The sequence below is a fragment of the Cololabis saira genome, chromosome 17, assembly GCF_033807715.1.
Source record: "Cololabis saira isolate AMF1-May2022 chromosome 17, fColSai1.1, whole genome shotgun sequence".
Taxonomy (NCBI): Eukaryota; Metazoa; Chordata; class Actinopteri; order Beloniformes; family Belonidae; genus Cololabis; species Cololabis saira.
The window spans coordinates 18,554,811-18,579,152 of record NC_084603.1 but is presented as its reverse complement, the minus strand read 5'-3'; the positions used below and the strand labels follow the sequence as shown (position 1 = coordinate 18,579,152).

General features: G+C 37.4%; 1 protein-coding gene across 3 annotated transcripts in view; it reads right to left on the bottom strand.

Moving 5' to 3' along the window:
* Window positions 1-24,342, bottom strand: part of blnk (B cell linker) — a 58,304-nt gene that overhangs the window by 2,982 nt on the left and 30,980 nt on the right. The window contains exons 1-21 of one of the 3 annotated variants that reach the window (XM_061744752.1): window positions 22,317-22,672; window positions 22,002-22,067; window positions 20,472-20,518; window positions 16,287-16,315; window positions 16,095-16,203; window positions 15,218-15,306; window positions 15,055-15,124; window positions 14,388-14,441; window positions 12,356-12,381; window positions 12,239-12,267; window positions 9,785-9,841; window positions 9,661-9,688; window positions 9,538-9,589; window positions 8,434-8,494; window positions 8,325-8,346; window positions 8,156-8,186; window positions 5,961-6,036; window positions 5,822-5,850; window positions 5,684-5,739; window positions 4,902-4,985; window positions 3,990-4,145 (exon numbers count right to left, since the gene is read on the bottom strand). In XM_061744752.1, the coding sequence (XP_061600736.1) occupies window positions 3,990-4,145; window positions 4,902-4,985; window positions 5,684-5,739; window positions 5,822-5,850; window positions 5,961-6,036; window positions 8,156-8,186; window positions 8,325-8,346; window positions 8,434-8,494; window positions 9,538-9,589; window positions 9,661-9,688; window positions 9,785-9,841; window positions 12,239-12,267; window positions 12,356-12,381; window positions 14,388-14,441; window positions 15,055-15,124; window positions 15,218-15,306; window positions 16,095-16,203; window positions 16,287-16,315; window positions 20,472-20,518; window positions 22,002-22,067; window positions 22,317-22,390 (1,245 nt within the window). In that variant the 5' untranslated portion in view covers window positions 22,391-22,672. Of the gene's footprint in view, window positions 1-3,989; window positions 4,146-4,901; window positions 4,986-5,683; window positions 5,740-5,821; window positions 5,851-5,960; window positions 6,037-8,155; window positions 8,187-8,324; window positions 8,347-8,433; window positions 8,495-9,537; window positions 9,590-9,660; window positions 9,689-9,784; window positions 9,842-12,238; window positions 12,268-12,355; window positions 12,382-14,387; window positions 14,442-15,054; window positions 15,125-15,217; window positions 15,307-16,094; window positions 16,204-16,286; window positions 16,316-20,471; window positions 20,519-22,001; window positions 22,068-22,316; window positions 22,673-24,342 lie in introns of those variants that run through there. The other 2 variants (XM_061744751.1, XM_061744750.1) reach the window with 2 other exon arrangements.

The window sequence follows — 24,342 nt, the reverse complement described above, 5'->3', positions numbered from 1 at the left end:
TTTTGAAAAAACCTGGAAAAGTCATGGAATTTAAAAATATCATTTTCAAGGTCTGGAAAAGTTTTGGAAACATAAGTTCACCCCAAGAGTTTTGGAAAAGTCATGGAATTTATTTTTCTCATTTAATGATAACATTTAGTAATAACAGCCTATACAGTAGATTTAAAATTGATCAATAAATCTTTCGTATAGAAAAGTGCAGAGCATCTTGGGCATCATGCAGATCGGTTATTATTACAGTTATTACAGTTATATTTACTATACAACATATACTACAACATAGTGCTGGTATATCAGTGTTAGTTTTAAACAAATGTTTATTTTGTATAAAACCATAATTGTCATTAGATCTCCACTGTGGTGACTTTTTACATAGTTTTATTCCTATATTTCATTCACACATTGATGTTTTAGAGGGTCATGTATAGTCATGGAAACTTGCTGCCAAGTCATGGGAAAGTCATGGAAATTTGTTGGTTAAAATGTGTATGAACCCTGAATAGATAAAATAGATTAATAGAAACATGGAAGCAGATTCAACAGAGCATGGGAACTGTCAGATGTTGGTACCTCAGATTTAAAGCTAGGCTGCCCCGAAACACACACACACACACACACACACACACACACACACACACACACACGCACACGCACACGCACACGCACACACACACGTCTTGACAGTAACCAACGCTTGGCAGGATGTGAGAAGGTGTGGGGACTTTGGCAGAGTTTCCCATTGAGTCATTGCAATACAGGAAAATAAACTTCCCAAATGCAGTTTTGCGTTTGGGGTCCACGACATTCACCCCTGGTATCCAGTATTCGAGTTGTAAAAAAGAATCAGGGGGGATGGTGGATTTTATGATATGGGGACAGATAATTTGTGCTGATTACAAATAATATAATATATTACAAATAATAGCACTGACCAAAACACCTACAGAAATACTGCAGGAATGACATAGCAGCAGTTAAATGCAGCCTTCTGTAAGCTTTAAATATCCACTGGGCTTACATCAAATACATCAAAACACAACAATAAAAAACTGTTTTCTGAACTTATCAATATGACTCTGTCCTTCACAGGATAAGTAAAATGGATCACTGCAAAAACTCAAAATCTTAACTAGAATATTTGTCTTATTTCTAGTTAAAATGTCTCATTTTAGTAAAACAATCTCATTACACTTAAAACAAGATTCATCACTGGAAAAAACAACAATTTTCACCTGTTTCAAGTAGATTTTCACTTGAAATAAGTAGAAAAATCTGCCAGTGGAACAAGATTTTTTTGCTTGTAATAAGAAGATAAATCTTGTCCCACTGGCAGATTTTTCTACTTATTTCAAGTGAAAATTGTCAAATAAGTAATTTTTCTGGTGTTATTTTTCTGGTGATGACTCTAAATGTTGAAATAGCAGTAAAACCACATTCATTGATGAAATGACATAAGGGATGGAAAGGAGGGATGGCAGTTTTACAGGGGGGAGGATTTGGACCGTTTTTATTTCAGGGGGGGATGCCATCCCCCCTCATCCCCCTCAACTCCAGTACTGGATGTAAGTCGCTTTGGATAAAAGCGTCTGCTAAATGACAGTAGTAGTAGTTTGGCGTTTACGTGGGGTTACAAGTACAGCACTCAGCGTCTGTTTGAGTCTGGATCCTCACAGATAAGGCCGAGCCACAAGATCTTTCTTCTTTATCTCAGTCGTCGCAGCTCCAGATTTGGACTCTGTCATTGTCTTTTAAAAAACAGTTTTCATGAAGTGCAGCTCCCTCTTTTCTTCCTGTTGTGTTGTAAAGTTGTTGTTTTTAAGGGTCAGGCAATTATCCCATCTTTTCACCCCTTCTTTCCCTCTCAAAGGAACATTTAGGTCTATTGTTAGATGGTCGGGACCGTAAACGTTCGGTGAGGAGCCAAACAACACAAATCAACACAGTTCTGAGTTGGAAAGGAATATAATATTGGACTGGGAGCATTATTATAATAATAGAGTGCTATTTTAAACCTCTGAAAAGTCTTAGGAAAGTCATTCCACTTAAGTTATAATGTGAATATGTTTCCCACAGACTTCCCACTTAACTCTTAAGTGTATAAATAAAGACTATTTGTACTTTCTTCTGCCAACATCTCATTACAACGACCAACATTGTCATAAATATATAATAACTAAATGGGTTCAGTAGAGTCAGAGGCCGTGATCTGTCTTTGCTTTGCATCAGTTGATCAGCAGCAAACACATACAGTTCTTGCTTGAAGCAGCTTTAGATCATGTTTTGGTCCCTAGTAAAAGTTCACACCTTTTACTGTGTAATTATAACCCCCCCGGGTTGTTATAAGTCCTGAATGTTCTTTAAATCCGCTCCACTGGGTGATAGAAAGACTGAGTGTCAGAAAGACTGAGTGTCAGAAAGACTGAGTGTCAGAAAGACTGAGTGTCAGCGTAAACTTTCAGTTTGAGCAACTGAAAAACATCTAAAATGGGAAAGAGCTGTTGTGCAATCGACTGTACTCATAGATTTAGCAAGAAATCAGAGTTATCGGTTTACTGTCACGGAGTGGTTTGTTGAGGACTTAAACGCAGGAGGGCAGGAGTAGGAAAAAACTTACATTTATTTGCAAAAGCAAAACCAAAAACGCTGCTGAGCAGGATGAAAAGGCAGACCAAAAACATGAATCCGAAGACTTGACGAGGAGAACATGGAGGGAGGAAACAGGACGGACCAGCAGGGAGCAGGGGAAAGACAAGACTAGATATAACAGGGGATAACGAGACACATGTGGAGACGATCAGGGCAGATGGAAACAGGAGGGACAGAACTGAAACTGGGGGAAATGTCAAAACCTGACATTTACAGACTGCTGAAAAATAAGCTTAAGAGAGACAAATGGATCGCTGCAATTCACAGAAACAACTGGATTCCAGACACTGAAACGTGGATTTGTTCCCATTTTGTATCAGGTAAAGTTGGATTTTTGGGTAGCTAACGTTAAACGGTCCAATCATAAAGTTCAGTGTCCTCATCACTTTAATTTCACCAACAAATCCTGCCTTGAAGTCGGACCAAGCGTCAAGACTTTTGTATGCCTTCAAGCTTTGCTTCATGTATTTCCCCGGCGTAGAAATTAAGTACATATAAATATCAGGAAACTGGATTGGTGGCCAAATATTAATGTCCATGGACCACTGGTTCTTGGTAACTGTACCAAATATTAATGTCCATGGACCACTGGTTCTTGGTAACTGTACCAAATATTAATGTCCATGGAACACTGGTTCTTGGTAACTGTACCAAATATTAATGTCCATGGACCACTGGTTCTTGGTAACTGTACCAAATATTAATGTCCATGGACCACTGGTTCTTGGTAACTGTACCAGATATTAATGTCCATGGACCACTGGTTCTTGGTAACTGTACCAAATATTAATGTCCATGGACCACTGGTTCTTGGTAACTGTACCAAATATTAATGTCCATGGACCACTGGTTCTTGGGGTAACTATACGGGTCTGTCAAGTCCAACTGCCTTTAATTTAAGCTGATAATCCGCTGTTATCCCGTCTACTCTAGTAGTTGCAGACATTTTTGCTGATGTTTTGCCAATGGGGAAAAATGTGTGTGTGTGTGTGTGTGTGTGTATATATATATATATATATATATATATATATATATATATATATATATATATATATATATATATGGACTTATAGCAGTCTGACCAGCACTGATCCAGCTGGACCCTCCTATGTGATTTTGTGCTTGTATTGTTCTCTCAGATTTAAGTCGCTTTGGATAAAAGCATCTTCTAAATGACAGTAGTAGTAGTAATATCTAATGTCTAACTTCAGATTTCTGTTGCATACAATTTAAAGCTTAGTTAGTTTTATTTGTAACTTCTGATGACCCCATTCAAACAAAGAAAACCCCCCCAAACCTCTGGACACAGCAAGGCCAGAGGTGATGGAGATGATCATCCTCACCTCCTCCCCGTGCTTCTGGCGGCCCAGGGCGAACTGGCCCGACCCGGCCACCACCCTGATGGGGATGTTGTAGACCCGGCCCCGGTAGAAAACCACCAACGTGAACGGCTGCAGCGCGTCCTGGCCCGAGCTCCGGCGCACCAGGAACGCTCCGTCCTGAAGCAGAAAACACACCAGGTCAAATCCAGCAGGAAAACCCCCAATGTGGTCTGTATCAAGGTTTAGTTTATTTGTACAGCACAATTCAACACATGGCAATTCAAAGTGCTTTAAATCAACATTAAAAGCAGCAAGACACAATTAAACAGTAAATAACAAATAATATGAAATAAAATGACAAGAAAAGAGGTAAAATAATAAAAAGTAAGGGCAGAAGAGTACAGCAGGTAAGTATTTCATTTGAAAGACTTTATACTTTTTTGTCTTATATTATTATTTTGCATATCTGCACTTTTTACTTTCTTCTTTTTATGTTTAATTGTTTTGCACTGAGCACAGGAGAAGCTCTACATTGTCATTGTACAATGTATAATGACAATAAAAGGAATTTAATTCAATATCACAGCTATCTTTTGTTGGTAGCTTTTTAAAAACAAGACCATAAAACGCTTTAGAGACTTTCATCTATCAATCTAAACATTTATATCTAGCTTTTTCTGTAATTCGTAGTTTAATTTGACTATTTTGTTATTTGTTAGATGATTTGATCTAATCTAAAGTTTATCACTAAATCTGCCTATTACCACCTGGAAAACATTGCATTGAAAAAACAACCGCGTAAATCCATTATGTGTGTTGTAATAAAATATCGATATTTGCCGTCAGTTTATCAATTATTTATTGCGACAGAGAGCAACAATATATTGCAATATTGATTTTTTTTTTCTTTTCCCCCCCACCACTAGTCCTCACCTTGTTGGAGCGTAGCAGGGCTTCGTCGGCCGTCCTGCGGTCACACGCTCCAGCAAACCAGGGCTTGTTACTCATATCTCTGTCCTGAAATGACAGCAAGGATGTATCAGATGGATGTTAAACTACCGTATTTTCTGGACTATAATCCGCTACTTTTTTCATAGGTTTTCAACCGTGCGGCTTATACAAAGGTGCAGCTATTCTGTGGATTTTTCTTCCACCGCTCGGGGCGCTCTAACCGGAATTAGAATCAAAACTAAGACAAAATAAATGCAAAGAAGAATACGCTACTTCTTCTTTAGCAGATAGAAGTAGAAGCAGATTTCAAACAGATAAACAGATAAATAAATACCAGTTATTTTCTCTTGGTTCTGTCCCGTTTTAATCAGCAAAGTTGCTGCCGTGTAAAAAGACACTGTTAGGAAAGATCTATTTAGTACGGAGCCCCTCTGGTGACATTTGAAAAAAATAAAATAATGCGTGGCCACGCATTAATTATCTCGTGGCCACGAGTTATTAATGCGTGGCCACGCATTATTTTATTTTTTTCAAATGTCACCAGAGGGGCTCTGTAATTTAGGTACAAACATGTACATCATTTACAGTTCAAAATCCTTCTGTACATGTAGTAAATATCTAATCTAACAACATAAATATCTGCGGCTTGCATATCTTTTTTTTTTTTTAAATAGAGCGGATGCGGCTTATATGCAGGTGCGGCTTATAGTCCAGAAAATACTCTCAGTATGATGCTTGTAAGGTCTGGTGTTGAAGCAGCGAACCTTCTCCTGGCTCATGGAGCCGTTTTCTGCAGCCACTCCTCCCCTCTCTGCTGCTTCTGGGACACAAACACATCACACTCTTCACTTTGAAACCCCAAACCTTTCTGTAAATGCTGGTGAAGCTGCTGTTAAACTTACTGGGGGGGGTGAACTGTGGGCAGGGGAGTCTGCAAGGGATGCCAAAACACGTTAGAAACAAACACACCACTGAATTTACTCATCTGAACAGCCACAAATAAGTGTGTGTAAAGTGTGAACATTATGCAGCGCTTCTCACTTTGGCCGTTTAAAGTCCATGGTAAAAGCTCTTGGAGGAGAGTTCTGGTCCTGGTGCATCACGGGCAACGTCCTGCCTTTGAACACAGAAATACAGAAATCAGACTGTTTCACTTCACATATAGAAATCTGATATGGTGTCTTTTAAAAATGCGTTTCTGGCAAAAAAGTTGCAACTGCATTATCCTCGATAACAGTACAGAACATTCCAGTAAACCCTCAAACACTTATTTTAAATAATTTATCCACAATTAATGCTATCAAATAATGGTTTATTTGAGGTATAAAAGTGAAGACTGTGTTTAAAGGTATAGTCCATGATTTTGGAGAGCTAGCAAGATTTGAAAATGGCACCTCCTCTAATTTTTTTATAAATATAAAAAAATATCACAGAATATCTGTGCCGTTTCTGATTGGGTGGGCACTGCGCATCATTTTTAGACACAACAATGAACGCATACCGCAAAAGTTGTGTCTTGGCGGAGGAACCCGACGTCCCAGCAAAATGAGCACAACAGAGAAAAGTGTTCAGAACAGCAGACAGAGCACACACTGAAGGCTGATTTATGGTTCCACGTTACACCAACGCAGAATGGTGCACATCGCCGCGTACCCTACGGCGTAGGCTACGCCGTACCCTACGGCGCTGCCGTGGCAACAGAGCCTGCACGGCACCGCAGCGCACCGCACCGGCGCTCTCCGCCCTCGCTGGGATGGAGACGCCTCCATCCCCACGGACCCCCATACTGGCAGTCCGTGGGGATGGACCCCCATTCTGCGTTGGTGTAACGCGGAACCATAAATCAGAATTCAGTGTGTGCTCCGTGGCAGACCCCGAGTAGCGGACAACCTGCGCCGCAGAATCGCACTTTGGCTTTCTTTTTTTAGCCTTTTTAGCAGGGCGAGCCGTTACAAGTAACGCTGGAGGTATTTTTGGCTGGGTTTTCTCTGCCATTCTTCAGCAAACGTGGCAAGATTTTCGACGTGACGAGTGCGCGCATGGGACAGAGGGGGACGTGGGCGGGACTTAAAATGAAGGCATCTGATTGGTTCTTTCCCCCCTGCCAAGCCTCTGGTCCTCTGACCAATCCTGACCAAAAAACAGATTGGTCAGAGTTTTTACAGGATTAAAGCTGTCGGAGAGGTCGGATTTTTTTCTTTCCTTTTTCTGAACACATTATTCACTGGCTACTCTCAGGATGGAAGGAACAATTCACCCAGTATAACAATACATGTTTTTGAATATGATTACAGACTATACCTTTAAAGATCAGCAGCTGTGTGTGTTCTGCTATTCTGTCATGTTGTCTTTGTATTTTTATATACTTAGATACACGTATTATATTTATATCATAGTTAAATTATATTTATGTTAGAGCTTACATCTTGTATTAAACAGGTTATTTTTGTAAAAATGATTAGTGTATAGAATAAAAAATAAATACAGACATATAATTTATGTTTAGTTGTGGAAAGGGGGTGGGATTAAATAAGTTTATACTTCCTCCCACTCCTTTTCAAACATGTAACTTGAAATATGTTTTGATGTTGTTGTTTTTTTATGTGGTGGAATGCCCACCTGTATTTGTTTTCTTATCTTTTTTCTTGTTTTTTATACATGTTCAAAATAAACAAAAACACGAAAAATGAACGAATGCTTCACTATGTCATAAACAAATTTTGTTAGCTGGACTAACAGCAGCATAAAAGATAATTGCAGTACGATGGAAACCATCACACACACTTAACATCTCCTATTGGTATTTGACTTTTCTTCATATTATCTATCTGAAAATATCTACAACCCCCACAATCCAAACAACTTAATATTTTATTTTGGTAAATGGCAGCAAATCAAATTAAAGCTAAACTTGAAAGATTTTTTAAAAATTGATTTAGACTACTTTGTTGCAGCTACTGTATCCTTATCCAGTTTTTGATATTTGTTTTATTTTGTCCTTTTTTAAAAAATTTTATTGTTGTATTATCTTTTTTTTCTGTTTTCCTTATTATTAATTATTAATTGTTTTCATCTAATGCTTAGGTCCGAGGGGTGAGTTTGGCAGGGGGTGAAAATATGTGTATAATGTTTGTTTGACATCATTGTGGAAGCCACCGTTTATAATTTAAAAAAAAAGAAATATAAATAAAAACATTTGATCACAAAAAAAATAAAAATGGGTTTTAGACACTTACTTTCAAATTCCCTCGGTTTTATTTCTGGCTTCTGCAAGAAAAGTTCCACCAACAGATTTGGATAATTAGCACTTTTGACAATCACAAGGTTATTTAATGTTATTGTAGGCTACATTATCTGGCATTTTTATTGTTATTTTATTTAAATTTCATTGACAGACATTCCTACCGGCATTATGGAAGGTTTTGATCTGGAAAAAAAACAAAACGACACCGGATAAGATTCTCTGTTCAGAAGATTAAAGTTTAAATGTGTGACAGGAATAAATGATGCTTACTCTCTGAGTAGAGGTCTGGGGAGAGGAGGACGAGGACCAGCCGGAGGTTGAGGTCTGGGACCTGGAGGAACAGAGACAGTTCAGTCTGACGTAGAATTGTCAAATTGGTTTAATTCAACGTACGAATTGTTACAGATTACTTTTGTAATACTGTATTTGACCCGGTCTTTGTACGTTTTGACCGTATAGAAACGTAATTCTTGCCATTGTAAGAATGAGATGAACCTGCTGGATCTACTGCCCTTACTTTTTAACAACTTGTGCTTCTTATTATTTTACCTCTTTTTATAATTTAATGTGTTATTTACTGTTTAATTGTGTCTTGCCGCTTTTAATGTTGATGTAAAGCACCTTGTGTTTAATTGTGCTATACAAATAAACTTGCCTTGAAGGGCGAGTAAATACTTCCTGGCTTAACTTCAGCCACATGTTAACGATGCTTCCTCTAGGTCAGGGATCAGCAACCTGCTGCTCTTTAGTGCCGCCCTAGAGCCCTGGAGCTTTTTCAAAAATGTTTGACATTTTTTCTCCTTTTTTTATTTTTCTTTTTAATTTTTTTTCCTTTTTTTTCTTCTTTTTTAAATTTTTTTTCTCCTTTTTTTCTTTTTTTTCCTCTTTTTGCCTTTTTTCTTTTTTTCTTCTTTTTTTAATTTTTTTTCTTTTTTCTTCTTTTTTCCTTTCCTCAACATTTCAACTTTTTTCTCGAAATTTTGACTTTTTTCTCGAAATTTCGACTTTTTTCTCAACATTTCGCTTTTTTTCTCGAAATTTTGACTTTTTTCTCGACATTTCGACTTTTTTTTCGAAATTTTGACTTTTTTCTCGACATATCGACTTTTTTCTCGAAGTGCATAATGAAAAAAAAATCTCCCCCAGTTCTAACTAATATAGAAACATGCAGCATGTGTTGTCTTCATTCTAAGGCTGATACAAGACTTTTCATTTTTTGCGGCTCCAGACATATTTGTTTTTTGTGTTTTTCATCCAATATGGCTCTAAAACATTTTGGGTTACCGACCGCTGCTCTAGGTGCACCGAGCTCGAGTGATTGGCTCATAAATCTTCTTATTTTGTTGTTTTAGCTGTTACTGGATTCATACTCACTATCATGTGGATCAGCGACTTCATATTCAGTATTATCTGCAGACTCTTGAACCTACACAACATTTAAACACGTCACATTTCTGACAAAAATCACCCAAATCTTCAACATTGGTGCTCACTCACAGGAAGTGGAGATCTCCTAATGTTTAACCTGAAAAGAAACAAGAAAACTTTAAACTATATAACTATAGGAAACCATTCTAACAACTTTAAACTAGCGGTTAGAGCTGGAAGTGGTTTGTCGTACCTGGGGCTGGGTCTTGGTGGGAGAGACTGAGTCTGTTTGGCAGGAACTGGACACAGTCTGCAAATAAAAGGATTTGATTTGATGATTTTATTTTGAACATGCATGATAAAAAAAAGAGTACAAAAAAGTAAAAAAAAAACAGAATACAAATGGGATTGAAGTAACCACTTATCTTCATCTTATATCTTCACTTATCACTTGTATTATTTTGGATCAGTCTTAAGCTGCCAAGATCACTTTATTCCTTTTACACTCAGATCTTTTATTGAAGTGTGACATGTGAGCAGAGGTTGGTAGTAACGAGTTACATTTACTCCGTTACATTTACTTGAGTAAGTTTTGGGAAATGTTGTACTTTTAGGAGTAGTTTTGAATCACTATACTTTTTACTTTTACTTGAGTAGATTTGTGAAGAAGAAACTGTTACTCTTACTCCGCTACATTAGGCTACGTTGAGCTGTTACTTTTCTTTTATCCCTTTTATCCACGTACACGTCAATCTCATGACATCACTGGGTGATTCTTTGGGAAAAATGTTTGTTTTTGCATGTTTTGTCACATTTACACAGACTCAAACACACACAGAGTTTCTATGAGTTCATGTTTGTTCTAGTTCTGATGGTTAAAAAAGAAAAGTACAAAGGCTGGAAATTTTGTGCTACTTGTGCTTAATTAATTTTTTTATTCTATTATTATTTTATTATTTACTGTATTAAAGTACTTGAAATTACTTTAGGATTATTTTAATTTAAGCAATTTTTTATTAATTTTAATTTATTTTATTATTTTATTGATTTAATTTGCCTGAAGATGATTATTTTGTACTTTTGTCTGTTTTAATGGTTGTGTTATAAAAATAACAGTTACTCAGTACTTGAGTAGTTTTTTCACCAAGTACTTTTTTACTTTTACTCAAGTAATTATTTGGATGACTACTTTTTACTTCTACTTGAGTCATATTATTCTGAAGTAACAGTACTTTTACTTGAGTACAATTTTTGGCTCCTCTACCAGCTCTGCATGTGATGTATGAGTGGGAGCAGGTCTCTGTTTTAATGTGTTTTAATGTTATTTAATGTTGGAGGGGCTGAAGGAGCTGACATGTATGGATGCTGCCCCCGTGTGGTCAAATCTGGTATTACAACACAGAGCGGCTGGAACGTGTTTATTATAAGAGGATGATTAATGGAACAATCTGGATACAGAAGCCAAACAATGCAAATCAAACATTACATTTAAAATAATAATAAAAGCTAGTTTAATGAAGAAATATCATGATAATTGTTAAGTTTGGTGGGTTTTCTTTTTTTTCCTCTCTCTCTTTTTAGCACCATTGTCATATTTTTTTTATTTTGAATCAAAAAAGAATACGACTATCTGTGTTTGACAACAGCTATTTTGTGTTATTTTATAACTTTGTGGTAGTTTTATTTTTGTTTCTTTGTTTGTTTGCTTTTTGTTGTTTTTTTTAAATTACGTTTATTGGAAAGTGTTTTTTTTAATTGTGTAATTAATTTTTTTTAAATTATTACATTAATTGAAATTTGATTTCTTAGGAAAAAGGGAGAAATAAAATAAGCTTAGTTTGCTTTCTGTTCCCTTTCATTCAAGGAAAGAGATTTGTTGTAATTATATTGAACTGTTTTGTTTTTCTTTTAATGGATGAAATGAAATAAAGAATAATAATAAAATAATAAATGGAAGGCCACATGCTGTCAGAGGCGCAGCTGATTCCAGTTTATTTCAAACACTAACAGCTGTGGCTTTTCTGAAGTTATGGTTTAACCTGCAACTAAAGGTTAACGTGACCTCAATTGCTTCTTGAAAGATTTGCCACATCAACCACTAGATGTCTTTGTTTTTGATCAAACACAACAATTGTTTCATTTTACTTTGACTGAGACTCACAAAGTCTGGGTCTGTTCTGGCCTCATATATTTGCTCTTTTATCAATTTTAATTTACTTCTGATCCAATCATGCAGCCCTTAAAATGACTGCCACGGTGTATGTCACAATTTAAATCAATATTTAATCTTTGAAGGTCAGGAAAAGCATAATATGGAAGCTTTAAATGCGGTTTAAAGGCTAGTTTTAACAAAAGTTCTGTAAGAAAAGCAGTCAAGGATCTCACTCGGCAGTAAATGTCTCACAATTTTTCCTGATTTTGCTTCAAGTTGTCAGATAAACTGTGAAGTAAAAAGGAAGTTGTTTGATTGTATATTATCATTCGTAGACAGGCGACATATTTATACTGCGTAACTTATTCAGCAGGATCATTAAACACACACATACAAACATTAAAAAGACTGACAAATTGATAGGTTTACCGATATTCCAGATTTTGAAACAAAATGTTACCAGGCTACATGCTAAAATGATAATAATTAGAATATAATTTGTTCAATCAAAATAAAAAACACTAAAACTTTTCAACAAAAGTGTTTCAAACTGACCTGTTTGGAGGAAACGTTAAGGATCTCTCCTGTAAAAGCACACGACAGAATCATCATGTAACTTATAAAACACTTTTGACTGTTATCATAAAATATAACATAGAAAAATCCGCCTACCTCTTTGTCAGGGACTTTATAAAACTCTGAAAAACAAGGAAAGCTGAAATGAGGAGCAGAAAAACCTTCTGATGGCAGGTTGAGTTTGTCCGCTGGCTTCGGCTCTCGGGCGTTTAGTTGTGTTTCCACTAACCGATTTATTCTTATTCTTTTATTCTCTATTTATTCTTTCTTCTTTTCTTCTTTTCCGCCACCACAACAGAGTTTGGACTGTTCAGATTTACAACAAATGTGTCACGACGGCTTCATAAATCCATGACGGTAATTCACTTTTTGACCAAATGCCTAACAAGCGTCCCATCAGCCAAGGTTACCATGGCAACCGCATCATGGAGCTGACACATATGAGAGTCATTTTTCTCACCATCACCTCTCTGACGTCACTTTGAGAGTTAAAAATAGCATAATATTAAACAAACAGAGAAGTGGCTGCCACTTCCTTTTTTGAAATATATGACTTCTGTTTTATTCATGAGGATTTAATTTAGACAGTAAAAACAGTTTCAAATTCAAGTAAACGGCGACCGTTACTAAACAGTCCCCACCATTAATGCAGAAGAGAAATCACTTAAAAGTTCTCTCAGTTTTCTGATACATACATACTGTTTTTAACCTAAAACACTCCCAGTAAGTTAACAATCACCCTGCATTGTAACATAAAAAAGAAATGAAACATCTGCTGATGGAGCAGATGGAGAGGAGGAGATTCAGATACAGCTGGAAGAGTTTCAACTGCAGTTTAAGGTGTTTATGTTGCTCATATGCAGCACAAATGCGTCTGTTACAGCTAAATATTGCTGGTAAAATAACAGAAGTGGATAGTTTGGTCAGTAGGTTCACAGGCAACACAGGACTGGGATCCTTGTGCTTTGACAGATTTGTACTGCAGATGTTTTTTCTCATGAAGAACAGACAGTGGGGCATTTGTACATCCAACCAGGGTCGCCACCCGTCCCTAGAAATAAGGAATTGTTACGTAATTGGGAATTAAAAGTTGCGCTCCGTATTGAACCAATACGAACATATATTATGCTCTTATTTATTGATCATAAATTGTCATAATATACAGGTTAGTCGGAAAATTTGAATATATTGCTAAACTTAATTTGTAGTAAATTAAACTAAAGGTGAAACAAATATATTATTTCTCACTGCATTCAAAGTGAGATATTTCAAGCCTTTATTTGCTATAATTTTGATGATTATGGCTCACAGTTTATGAAAACCCCAAATAAAAAATCAAAAAAAAATTAGAATATTTTATGAAATTAATAACAACAATTCAATCATCAAAATTATAACAAAAAAAGGTTTAACATATCTTGCTTTGCATGTAATAAGACTATGTAATATATTAGTTTCACCTTTTAAGTTGAATTATTGAAATAAATTAACTTTGACAGCATATTCTAGTTGAATTATTGAAATAAATTAACTTTTACATCATATTCTAGATGAATTATTGAAATAAATTAACTTTTACATCATATTCTAGTTGAATTATTGAAATAAATTAACTTTTACACCATATTCTAATTTCTCGACCTTCACCTGTAGCTATATTTATATTTACCTGCATGTACATCTTGGCTGATGTGGACAAACATAGGAGGCTATTTCAGTTACTAGTACGGTTGTCTGTCTGTACAGTCATGCAAGTTCAATGCTATTAAAGCACTTTAAACTTTAAATCATTTGGTTTTTTCATATAAAATAAATACATTTCTTGGGGATGTCCATTTTTTTTGGCGCCTCTGCTGCTGAAATCAGGTCGTCCCTTATTTCTATTTCTGAAAGGTGGCGACCCTACATCCAACAGTCAATCAGACTGGAGCTGAGGAACAGATTTGGATGCAAGCAAAGACTTTAACCTAAAGAGAGGTCTTTCATCTGGTTGTGGATGTCGGTGTAACAGGCGCAGTTTAATCAGCTTTAACGGCTGCTAATCATCAAACACTCAGTCCTAGTTAACTATCTGCTTGTGTTAAATGTGAACCTTCAGAGTATGTGCTCGGTGTGCACGTTTACTCACTAGGGCCACAGTCCAGGTCTCGTGCAGCTCTGCTGCCGCCGTGCATCATGGGATCTGAGGAGAGGAATAAAAGCAATCAACAATATTTAAACATCAGTTTTATGCAGATTCTACGGAACTGTATTAGGGCCATGCAGGAGAAAAAATATTTGAGAAGGGAAGATTTTTTTTCATTATGCACTTCGAGAAAAAAGTCGAAACGTCGAGAAAAAAGTTGAATGTCGAGATTAATGTTGAAATACAATTTCGAGAAAAAAGTCAAAATGTTGAATAATGTTGAAATACAATTTTGAGAAAAGTCGAAATGTCGAAATTAATGTTGAAATACAATTTCAAGAATAAAGTCAAAATTTCGCCTTTTTTTCTCAACATTTCGACTTTTTTCTCAAAATTGTACTTCAACATTATTCTCGACACTTTTTTCTCGAAGTGCAAAATGAAAAAAGTTGAAATGTTGAGAATAATGTTGAAGTACAATTTCAAGAATTAAGTCAAAATTTCGTGAATAAAGTCAAAATTTTGCCTTTTTTCTCAACATTTTAACTTTATTCACGACATTTTGACTTTTTTCTCGACATTTCATATTTTTCTCCTGTCTGGCCCTAATACGCTTCCATAGATTCCCTTTTTGATTCTGCAGATCTCTCTTTTTTAACGTGGATCTCACTGGAAGCTGGATTCTCCTCCGGCTCTACGTAGTCGCCGTCGTTGGCCGCGTCGGGGTTTATGTAATCTTCCTGTAAAACAACACAGGCCGGTGAGGCTGCAGGGCCGGTGAGGCTGCAGGGCCGTCTCCATGGAAACGGGGTGGTGGTACGGCGGGCCTTTACCTCGTCGCTGGTCTGGGGCTCCGGGGGCAGCTGTTTTGAGACCCTGCCTGGGCGGAGCGGCGTTTTAGGAGGGCGACTGGGACGCTGGTCTGGAAAGAAGAAGCAAAAGCAGAAACGGGACGTCAGCATTTGCATGAGGTTGAAGTTCTGAGGCCTCCGGTGGGTTGTGGGTTCAGCTGGAGCTTCACGCCTCTGCAGGAGCCACCGCCGCAAAAGGAGAAGCTTTCAAAGGTGCAAGAGCGCAAGCAGTACTGGAGTTGAGGGGGGATGAGGGGGGATGGCATCCCCCCCTGAAATAAAAACGGTCCAAATCCTCCCCCCTGTAAAACTGCCATCCTCCCTTTCCATCCCTTATGTCATTTCATCAATAAATGTGGTTTTACTGCTATTTCAACATTTAGAGTCATCACCAGAAAAATAACACCAGAAAAATAACTTATTTGACAATTTTCACCTGTTTCAAGTAGAACAATCTGCCAGTGGGACAAGATTTATCTTCTCATTACAAGCAAAAAAATCTTGTCCCACTGGCAAATTTTTCTACTTATTTCAAGTGAAAATCTACTTGAAACAGGTGAAAATTGTTGTTATTTCCAGTGATGAGTCTTGTTTTAAGTGTAATGAGATTTTTTTTTTACTAAAATAAGACATTTTAACTAGAAATAAGACAAATATTCTTGTTAAGATTGTGAGTTTTTGCAGTGATCCATTTTACTTATCCTGTGAAGGACAGAGTCATATTGATAAGTTCAGAAAACTGTTTTTTATTTTTGTGTTTTGCAACTCTTTACAACTCCAGTACTGAGCGCATGTGAATTCAGAAAGGGCTGTTAGAGGAAGTGAAACAGCAGCGTCTCGTAGCAGAAACCAAACCCACCGAGATACTCCCCTCTGGGGAGGGAGGCGGACGGGGCTGAGAACTCTCGGTGGCTCGGAGGAGGCTCGTAGTTATCCTCTTCAGGGAGCTCCTCATACTCCTCGTTGTGCTGGGAAGAACACGCGGGAATGCTTAAAAACAAAACCTCAGACCAAAGCAATCAGTTGTTTTATTTATTCATTATTTACTCACGTATTCTCGATCAGACGACTGATCATCATCTGCAAAGAAACAGAGATTCAAATGAACTTCAACCCAAAATAGAGAAACTAAGGCTCCGTTTCCACGTAGCAAAACCGATGGTGTTTTCATGCGTTTTGTCCGTTCGTTTACACGAAAACGAAGCTCAAAGTCTCCAAAAATCATCATTTCTGAAAACGCCAAAGTGGAGATTTGCAAAAACTCAGTTTTCACATTTGCTTGTAAACGGAGAGAAACATTTAGGCTTCAGAACGTCACATTATGCAAAAACTCAAAATCTTAACAAGAATATTTGTCTTGTTTCTAGTTAAAATGTTTCATTTTTAGTCAAAATAAATCTCATTACACTTAAAACAAGACTCATCACTGGAAAAAATGGAAAAAATGTACTTGAAACAGGTGAAAATTGTCAAAAGTTATTTATCTGGTGATGTTTTTTTCCAGGATTCTGATTGGCTAGCATGACTTTATCTTCTCGTTACACTGCCCCCTGCAGGTTTGGCTGCTCATAGCACCTTAACAGATATTTATGCAGGTTCCTGGAAATGATGGTATTTTTCAAAACGTAGAGGGGGAAATATCCGTTTTTGTAAATACGCGGCTACGTGGAAACGTGGCCTGAGCGTCAGCCGAGTCGCAAAATATCGGAAATGTGGATTTCAGTAAAGCCAGTCTTAAAACTGGTAAATACAAGCAACCGGAGTGGGCGGTCGTCAGGGGACAATGTCTAATTTAAGGAAGACCTTGGCTTTGAGGGAGCACACTACCTTACTAGCAACGCGAGTCACCTCACCTCTTCAACCATTGAGGACTTTTTTTTAACAAGCGAATTGTGATGTAAGTGAACTGAAACTGCAATAATAAGGGAGAGAAAGACGTCTCAGACTAACAACAAGGGATTGAAGCATAAAAACGATCTTATAATTACAACTCGTTGAAGGGAGCCTTGTAAAACATTTGCGTTCCTTGTGTTACTGATTTAACCATATTTAACTGATTTAACATGGCCTACCCGTTGGAGAGTTGGGCCACATTTTCTCCCATAGGGCCTATTAATGTTGTTAAAGTAGTCAAACAGCCACAAATTGAACAGTTTTATCAAAATATGAGTTTACCAGTTACAATGATCTTATCAGAAACTTGCGTTTGTTCCACAAGATCCTACAACAGCTTACAGATAAGTTTTACTGTGTGTGTTTAACCGCTTTATATTTCTTGTAGAAATTATGGAAGATGTAATTCTTATCAAATAAACTATTTCTGTGACTGTTATTGGACAGTGGTGAGAAGAGATTGACATCAGGCATGAGGCGAACATCCACACACGGGATGGTTCCTGCAATAGATCCATTTCTTTTCATAACAAACCCTTTTTGCCTTCAGCAGAAGTTTTCAGGGTCTCTTATAAAAACATTGGTCGGTCAGTGCGGTTACAGCCACATCTAAATCCAGCTACTGCAACAATCCAGCTCAGGATTTACCTGGAGTTTCCCAGAAATCAGAGTTAACGTGCGTAGGAGGAGAATTGAACTATTGAGTGAGGTGCATTCGGTTAGTTAGAACAACTAATAAACAAGCACGGTAGAGTTGAAGCAGACGTAGAAGGATGATGACAACAACACCTAAAGACGTGGACACCAGCGACGCAGCAGCTCTGCACATTTCATACATATGAAACCTGACCGTGTTGCAGGTAAGATGCAACTAAAGTTTTCCTCTTCTTCTTCTGCTAATGTGCCGTTGTGATGCCGTAACTGTTGTTATTCCCACTTTTTTTTCCCCCTTGTCTGCATATATAGTAATGGTTAACACCAAGTTTGGTAAAACTTAAAGCATATATATGCATTTGAATCTCTTTTTAGTTTTTTTATTTACTTTTTTTTTTTTTTTTTACATATATGTAAGGGTTATTTACGGAAGAGTATTAGGGCCAGGCAGGAGAAAAAAAAATATTTTAGAGGAGGAAGATTTTTTTTTTCATTATGTACTTAGAGAATAAAGTCAACCTTCTGAGAATAAAGTCAACCTTCTGAGACTATAACAAACAGCGCATGTGACTGTCTTTACAAAATGCCTCGTAGGCCTATAAACACTCCAAGGATGTAAGTTAGTTAGTTAGTTAGTTACGGTTGCTCTGCTAACTGGATTTGATGGGCCAGAGGAGACATTTCCACTTTATTCACCAAATTGTATTTCAACTTTATTCCCGAAATTTCGACTTTATTCACGAAATTTCAACTTTATTCTTCAAATTGTATTTCAACATTAATCTCGACATTTCAGCTTTTTTCTCGAAGTGCATAATAAAAAAAAAATCTTCCCCTCTCAAATGTTTTTTCTCCTGCATGGCCCTGATACTCTTCCGTAGTTATTCCCACTTCTGCCGTCTTGTCACTTCCGGAAGTCCCGGGAAGTCAACAGCTCAGCTAACGAGGATACATGCCGGAATAGCTTGATTTAGAACGGCATTATCTGGCTAATACCTGGATTTCAAGAGCTCCAGTTCCACTACAGCCCGGCTAAGGTGCATACACAGCTTTTAAAACTTCAATATCAGTGGGACTAATGTAATAATTCAACTATTCTGGTCAGAGTTCATGGCTTCACCAAATATCCACAGCGTGTGGGGTCAAATGTCACTTAGACCAGTGATTCTTAACCATAGGGCCGCGGCCCACACTTGGGCCGCGAGCGCCATCTAGTGGGCCGCGAAAAAAATTCAGTTTTGTACGTGTGGGCCGCGGGGGCCGTGGGACTGCATAACAACTCCCGACCAAATGAGGAGAAGAAGACCCTCAGCTAGCTCTAGGTGTAATAGTAAGAGAAATGGTGTGTATTTATAGAGAAAATCCTTCATTTTGCACAGAGTAGGTTTAGATCCGCCAGGATCAGGGATCGATTACTTGGGTCTGCGCCCAGAGCGAGCGAGCGCGGCGTGATCAGTTATCCCGACGCGTCCGCGCGGCCGGGGAGGTCGGTGCCGCTCGGGCGGTGGGCTCCATCGTTACTGCTGAAGGATTGTACATGTAGATGTGTCTGCTGGACTGGACTGTTGTTCGGGCTCGCAAAAGCATCGGAAAGTGACTCTGCTGCAGCGGCCAGAGAGCTGCGGGTTCTGCCCGGCCGTCTCAGCTGATCAGGCTCGGATGAAATCCGACACGCGCAGTCCTGACAACTTATTAATGTAAATAAAACTTAGTAAGTTACTTAGTAAGTAATTAGCTTGACTCTTACAGAGATGAGAAGCCTAACAGGTGGAAAGGGAAGTTCAACCCGGAATGGACAGATTCATCCTGGTTCAGTCTTCCCACTGGGACAAGACCAGTGTCTCATGCGTTCAGAAACCGTGGCGTTCAAAGTGCGAAAGTAAAACGCCACTGAAACAAAACACAAAGTTTTTCATCAAACATATCCACTCAAGTCTGAACTGAAGTCACAGAAAATAAGCTGACCATCTTAAACATGTTTGGGTTCACATACAGCTGTGAAGCAGCTTTCTCCACAGTGAACATAATTAAAACTAAATATCGTTCCAGGCTCATCAATGAGCACCTTCACATGCATATGAGAACCTGACACCATCCAGCCCAGATTTAAAGTCCTGGCAGGAGAAATTAGAGCTCAGTTCTCTCACTGAACGACAGAAAGTGAGGGCATAAGATTAAGGGGAAGAAAGAAAAACTGCAAAACTTTTAAATTGCTAAGATGTGTTTATATTAATTCATTATAAAAATGTGTTGAGACAATTAACAAAGAAAAGGGGGAATTCAAACTGCTGGTAAAGAAATAAAATAAGATAGCATTTGAAAAATAAAATAAAATCTTATTTATTTATTTTATTTTTAAGAGAAAAAAATGTGTAATTGAAGTTACACATGTTAATGGGCAAATATGTACTTTTTTAATATAACAGTCAGATGCAGATGTTGATACAACTATGAGGCTACTTGAATATATATATATATATATATATATATATATATATATATATATATATATATATATATATATTTATTATGATGTTCTGGACTTCGCTGCTATACAGTGTTAATATTTAACGGGCCTCGGGCCACTCTGTACTGAAAAAATTGGGCCCCAAGGTCAGAAAGGTTAAGAACCCCTGACTTAGACGTTTCCAACCCTTCCCGATGCGTTTCCGGTCCGGCTGGTTCTTACCTCCGTAATCTCTGGCAGGAATGTTTGGGAGCGGCTTGCTCTTCAGTCTGTCAGACACAAACACTTACAATCAGAACCTTAAAACACACAGTCGTATACATTTACATATGTCTGAACATGAACTTCTCTGCTGCTGGTATTTGCAGCAGGTTTCCTGCGTACGGAGCAACACCTGGGGTGTAAAACAGAGATTCACACGTTCACAGTTGGCAGACTGATGTGGGACGGGATGAGAATAAACAGCTCCTCCATGTGTCGGTTTCTCCCCTCGGGCGTCTTAATGCGGAGACTCATTTCAGGAAAGGAAAGTGAGACAACTGCCATCTGTGTTGGTTATTTTTGGTCGGCCTTTTTCTCTTATTCCAACCGTTGTGAAAGAGGAATTGGCGTTTCTTCAGCGATGCGTGTTCACAAACCACATGGAGCGCTTTTAGACTGACGCTTCAACTTTGACATTATGTGCTTGTTTCTTCCATTTATGATATTAGAAGATTGCAGAGCAGCTAAGACAGGGGTCGGCAACCTGCGGCTCTTTAGCACCACCCTAGTGGCTCCTGGAGCTTTTAAATAAATGTTTGACCTTTTTTTTTCCTTTTCTTCTTCTTTTTTTTCTTTTTTTCCTTTTTTTCCTTTTTTTTCTTTTCACGTTTTTTCCTTTTTTCTCTTTTTCTTCTCTTTTTCTTCTTTTTTTCCTTTTTTTCTACTTCTTTTTTTTCTTCTTTTTTTCCTTTTTTTCTTCTTTTTCTCGACATTTGACTTTTTTCTCGAAGTGCAGAATGAAAATATTTTTTTTCTTTTTTTCCTTTTTTCATTTTTTTTCTTCTTTTTTTCTTTTCACGTTTTTTCCTTTTTTCTCTTTTTCTTCTTTTTTTAAATTTTTTTCTTCTTCTTTTTTTCCTTTTTTTCTTCTTTTTCTCCTCCTTTTTTCTTCCTTTTTCATTTCATTTTTAATCTCTAGTTCAACTTTCTCGAAATTTTGACTTTTTTCTCAACATTTTGACTTTTTTCTCGACATTTGACTTTTTTCTCGAAGTGCAGAATGAAAATATATTTTTTTCCTTTTTTTTCTCCTTTTTTTCTTGTTTTTTCCATTTTTTCTTCTTTTTTTCTTTTTTCCCTTTTTTACTCTTTTTTTCTTCCTTTTTCCATTCCTTTTTAATCTCGATATTTCAACTTTTTTCTCAACATTTCGACTTTTCTCTCGACATTTTGACTTTTGTCTCAAGATTGTACTTCAACATTAATCTGGACATTTTGACTTTTTTCTTGACATTTCGACTTTTTTCTCAACATTTCGACTTTTTTCTCGAAGTGCATAATGAAAACAAAAATCCCCCCTCAGTTATAACTAATATAGAAACATGCAGCATGTGTTGTCTTCATTCTAAGGCTGATACAAGACTTTTCATTTTTTGCGGTTCCAGACATATTAGTTTTTTGTGTTTTTGGTCCAATATGGATCTAAAACATTTTGTGTTGCCGACCCCTGGACTAAGATCAGGACGTATTAGAAACATTTTAGAAACTCACCTTCTGAATTTGTCCAGTAAACTGCCGTCGTTTTTCCTGATGTCTTGCACAATCTTCTGCAGCTGCCTGGAAGACACAGTAGATCACAGGAAAATGAAAGCTCAGCAAAGCCGGAGCTTGTGTTATCTCATTTTATTTTATTTCTTTAGCTTTGAAAGATTACTGCTCTATAAAACCGGCCTCCAGACCGGGTTTCTGTATAAAAACCCCTTTTGTACCAGACATCTCTCTCTGTGGAGTCGGCAGTGATTTAGATCGACAGCGTCGGTGTCAACAGGTCAAAATCTGACATGAATAAAATAATCTACTTCTTACCGGAGCTTGGCTGTGGCTGGAGCAACGAGTTTGTTCAACGTATCCTTATTCATATTTAACCCAAGAGTTTGCATTTTTTTCCGGACTGCCGGCCTGCTGACATAATCGTAACTGAGCGGAGTGTCTTTCTTTGTCTTTCTAAAAGACGGGAGGGCGGTCGTTTGAGGTCCCTCGGCAGGAGAAAAAAAAATCACTTCTCATTTTTGACCACAATTAGTTGCATCACATGTCAGTTGATTTTGTTGAATTCCAGACTGTCAGCAGGTGCGTCTTTAAAAGTTGCAGAAAACTGTGACATAGTGCATCAAAATAGGGGCAAACTAAAAGAAAGACCTGAATGATTATCTTAACAGTCAAAGTGAGATGTTAATTTGAGTTCAGCGTAGCATTTAACATCTAATTATGCTGTTTCTGTTGTTTATCACGATGGGAAATGTTTCTTTGTGAAAACATTCCCTCTTGGGGCTCAGAAACTACTGGGCTGAAACAGAAACCAGCAATAACAGTCACATCTGCTTTCAGACCGGTGAGAAATACTCCAGTCCCACTGAAAGTACCTGTTTTGTTTTCTATAAATAGGAAGTTGAGTAAAAAGATTACATGATGATGACCAACAGTCTGGTCACCGCGGGGATTTTTCTGCTTCTAAAAAAAGATCCTCATCTGTTCACAGTCAGCGGAAGAGGAAGTTGTGAGAAACATCCATGTTTTTAAACAAGTAGGGAGATAATTACTTATTTCTACGAAAGCTTCGTCATATGATTCACTGACAGAATGTCAAGAATAATGTTGAAGTACAATTTCTAGAAAAAAGTTGAAATGTCGAGAAAAAAGTCGAAATGTCGAGAAAAAAGTCGAAATGTCGAGAAAAAAAATCAAAATTTCAAGATTAAAAAGGAAAGGAAAAAGGCAGAAAAAAAGAGAAAAAAAGGAAAAAAAAAAAAGCAAAATAAGAAGAAAAAAAAGAGAAAAAAAGGAAAAAAAAGAGAAAAAAAGAAGAAAAAAAGGATCAAACATTTTTTAAAAAGCTCCAGGAGCCACTATGGCGGCGCTAAAGAGCCGCATGTGGCTCTAGAGCCGTGGGTTGCTGATCCCTGGTTTACACCAAAAAATTTACATAAGTCAATGCATTATAATTATGTTTAAAGCTATTTGTTAAACCTTAATACAAGCAACTTCAAGGTTTTTAATGAACCATTCAGCTGTTTTAAAAGGGAGAAAACCTGCCCTTATGCACAGTATGTGCCGGTTTTTCTGTCCCAGTTCTTGTATTTACATCCTGTTTTATTTTGAAATTCTTGTGGTTAAATCTGGTCTGGACTTCCCTTGTTCCCATCCGCCCTGATTGTTTACTCATCTGTCTGCTGCCTCACTGGCGTCAGTTTGGTATTTGAACAGTAAATGTGAAAATTCAGCAATTTTGAATAAAATAATAATCTAAAACTGATTAAGTTAGATTCCTTTCCCTCATGACGAGTGACACACGGCCTCTCCTGCCTCCCCTGACTGCACGTTATAAGTGCATGCTTGCACGTTTATATTTGTATGATCATTAGGGCTGTCAGTTTAGTGCGTTAATTAGATTAATTAATTACACTGCTAATTAACGCGTTATGAAAATTAAGGTCACTTCCCTCCTGCTGCCAGTCAAACTAACAAAGCAGTGACAGACCTGGACGACTCAGGGGAGCGACTCAGCAAATCTTTGCTGGGCCTTTTGAACGGCAAGTTTATGTATAAAAAGAAAGAAGACGGGACTATCAACAAGAACGCGGTGATTTGTACATTTTGTAAAAAGTAATTTTCCTCTCACCAGAGCTGCTCCAGCCTGAATTATCATTTAAACGCTAAACATGTCAGGAACAAGTTCCACTGGAAATGTTACAGCTACTAGTGCTTGAATTGCTGTATTGAGCTTTAGTTTTAGTGTTGAATTGAGAGTCTGCTTAAGAGCCTATTTGAGACTCAGCCTTATTTTATTTCTGAATTTTATTTATTTAACTGTATTTGTATTCTATTTTTGAAT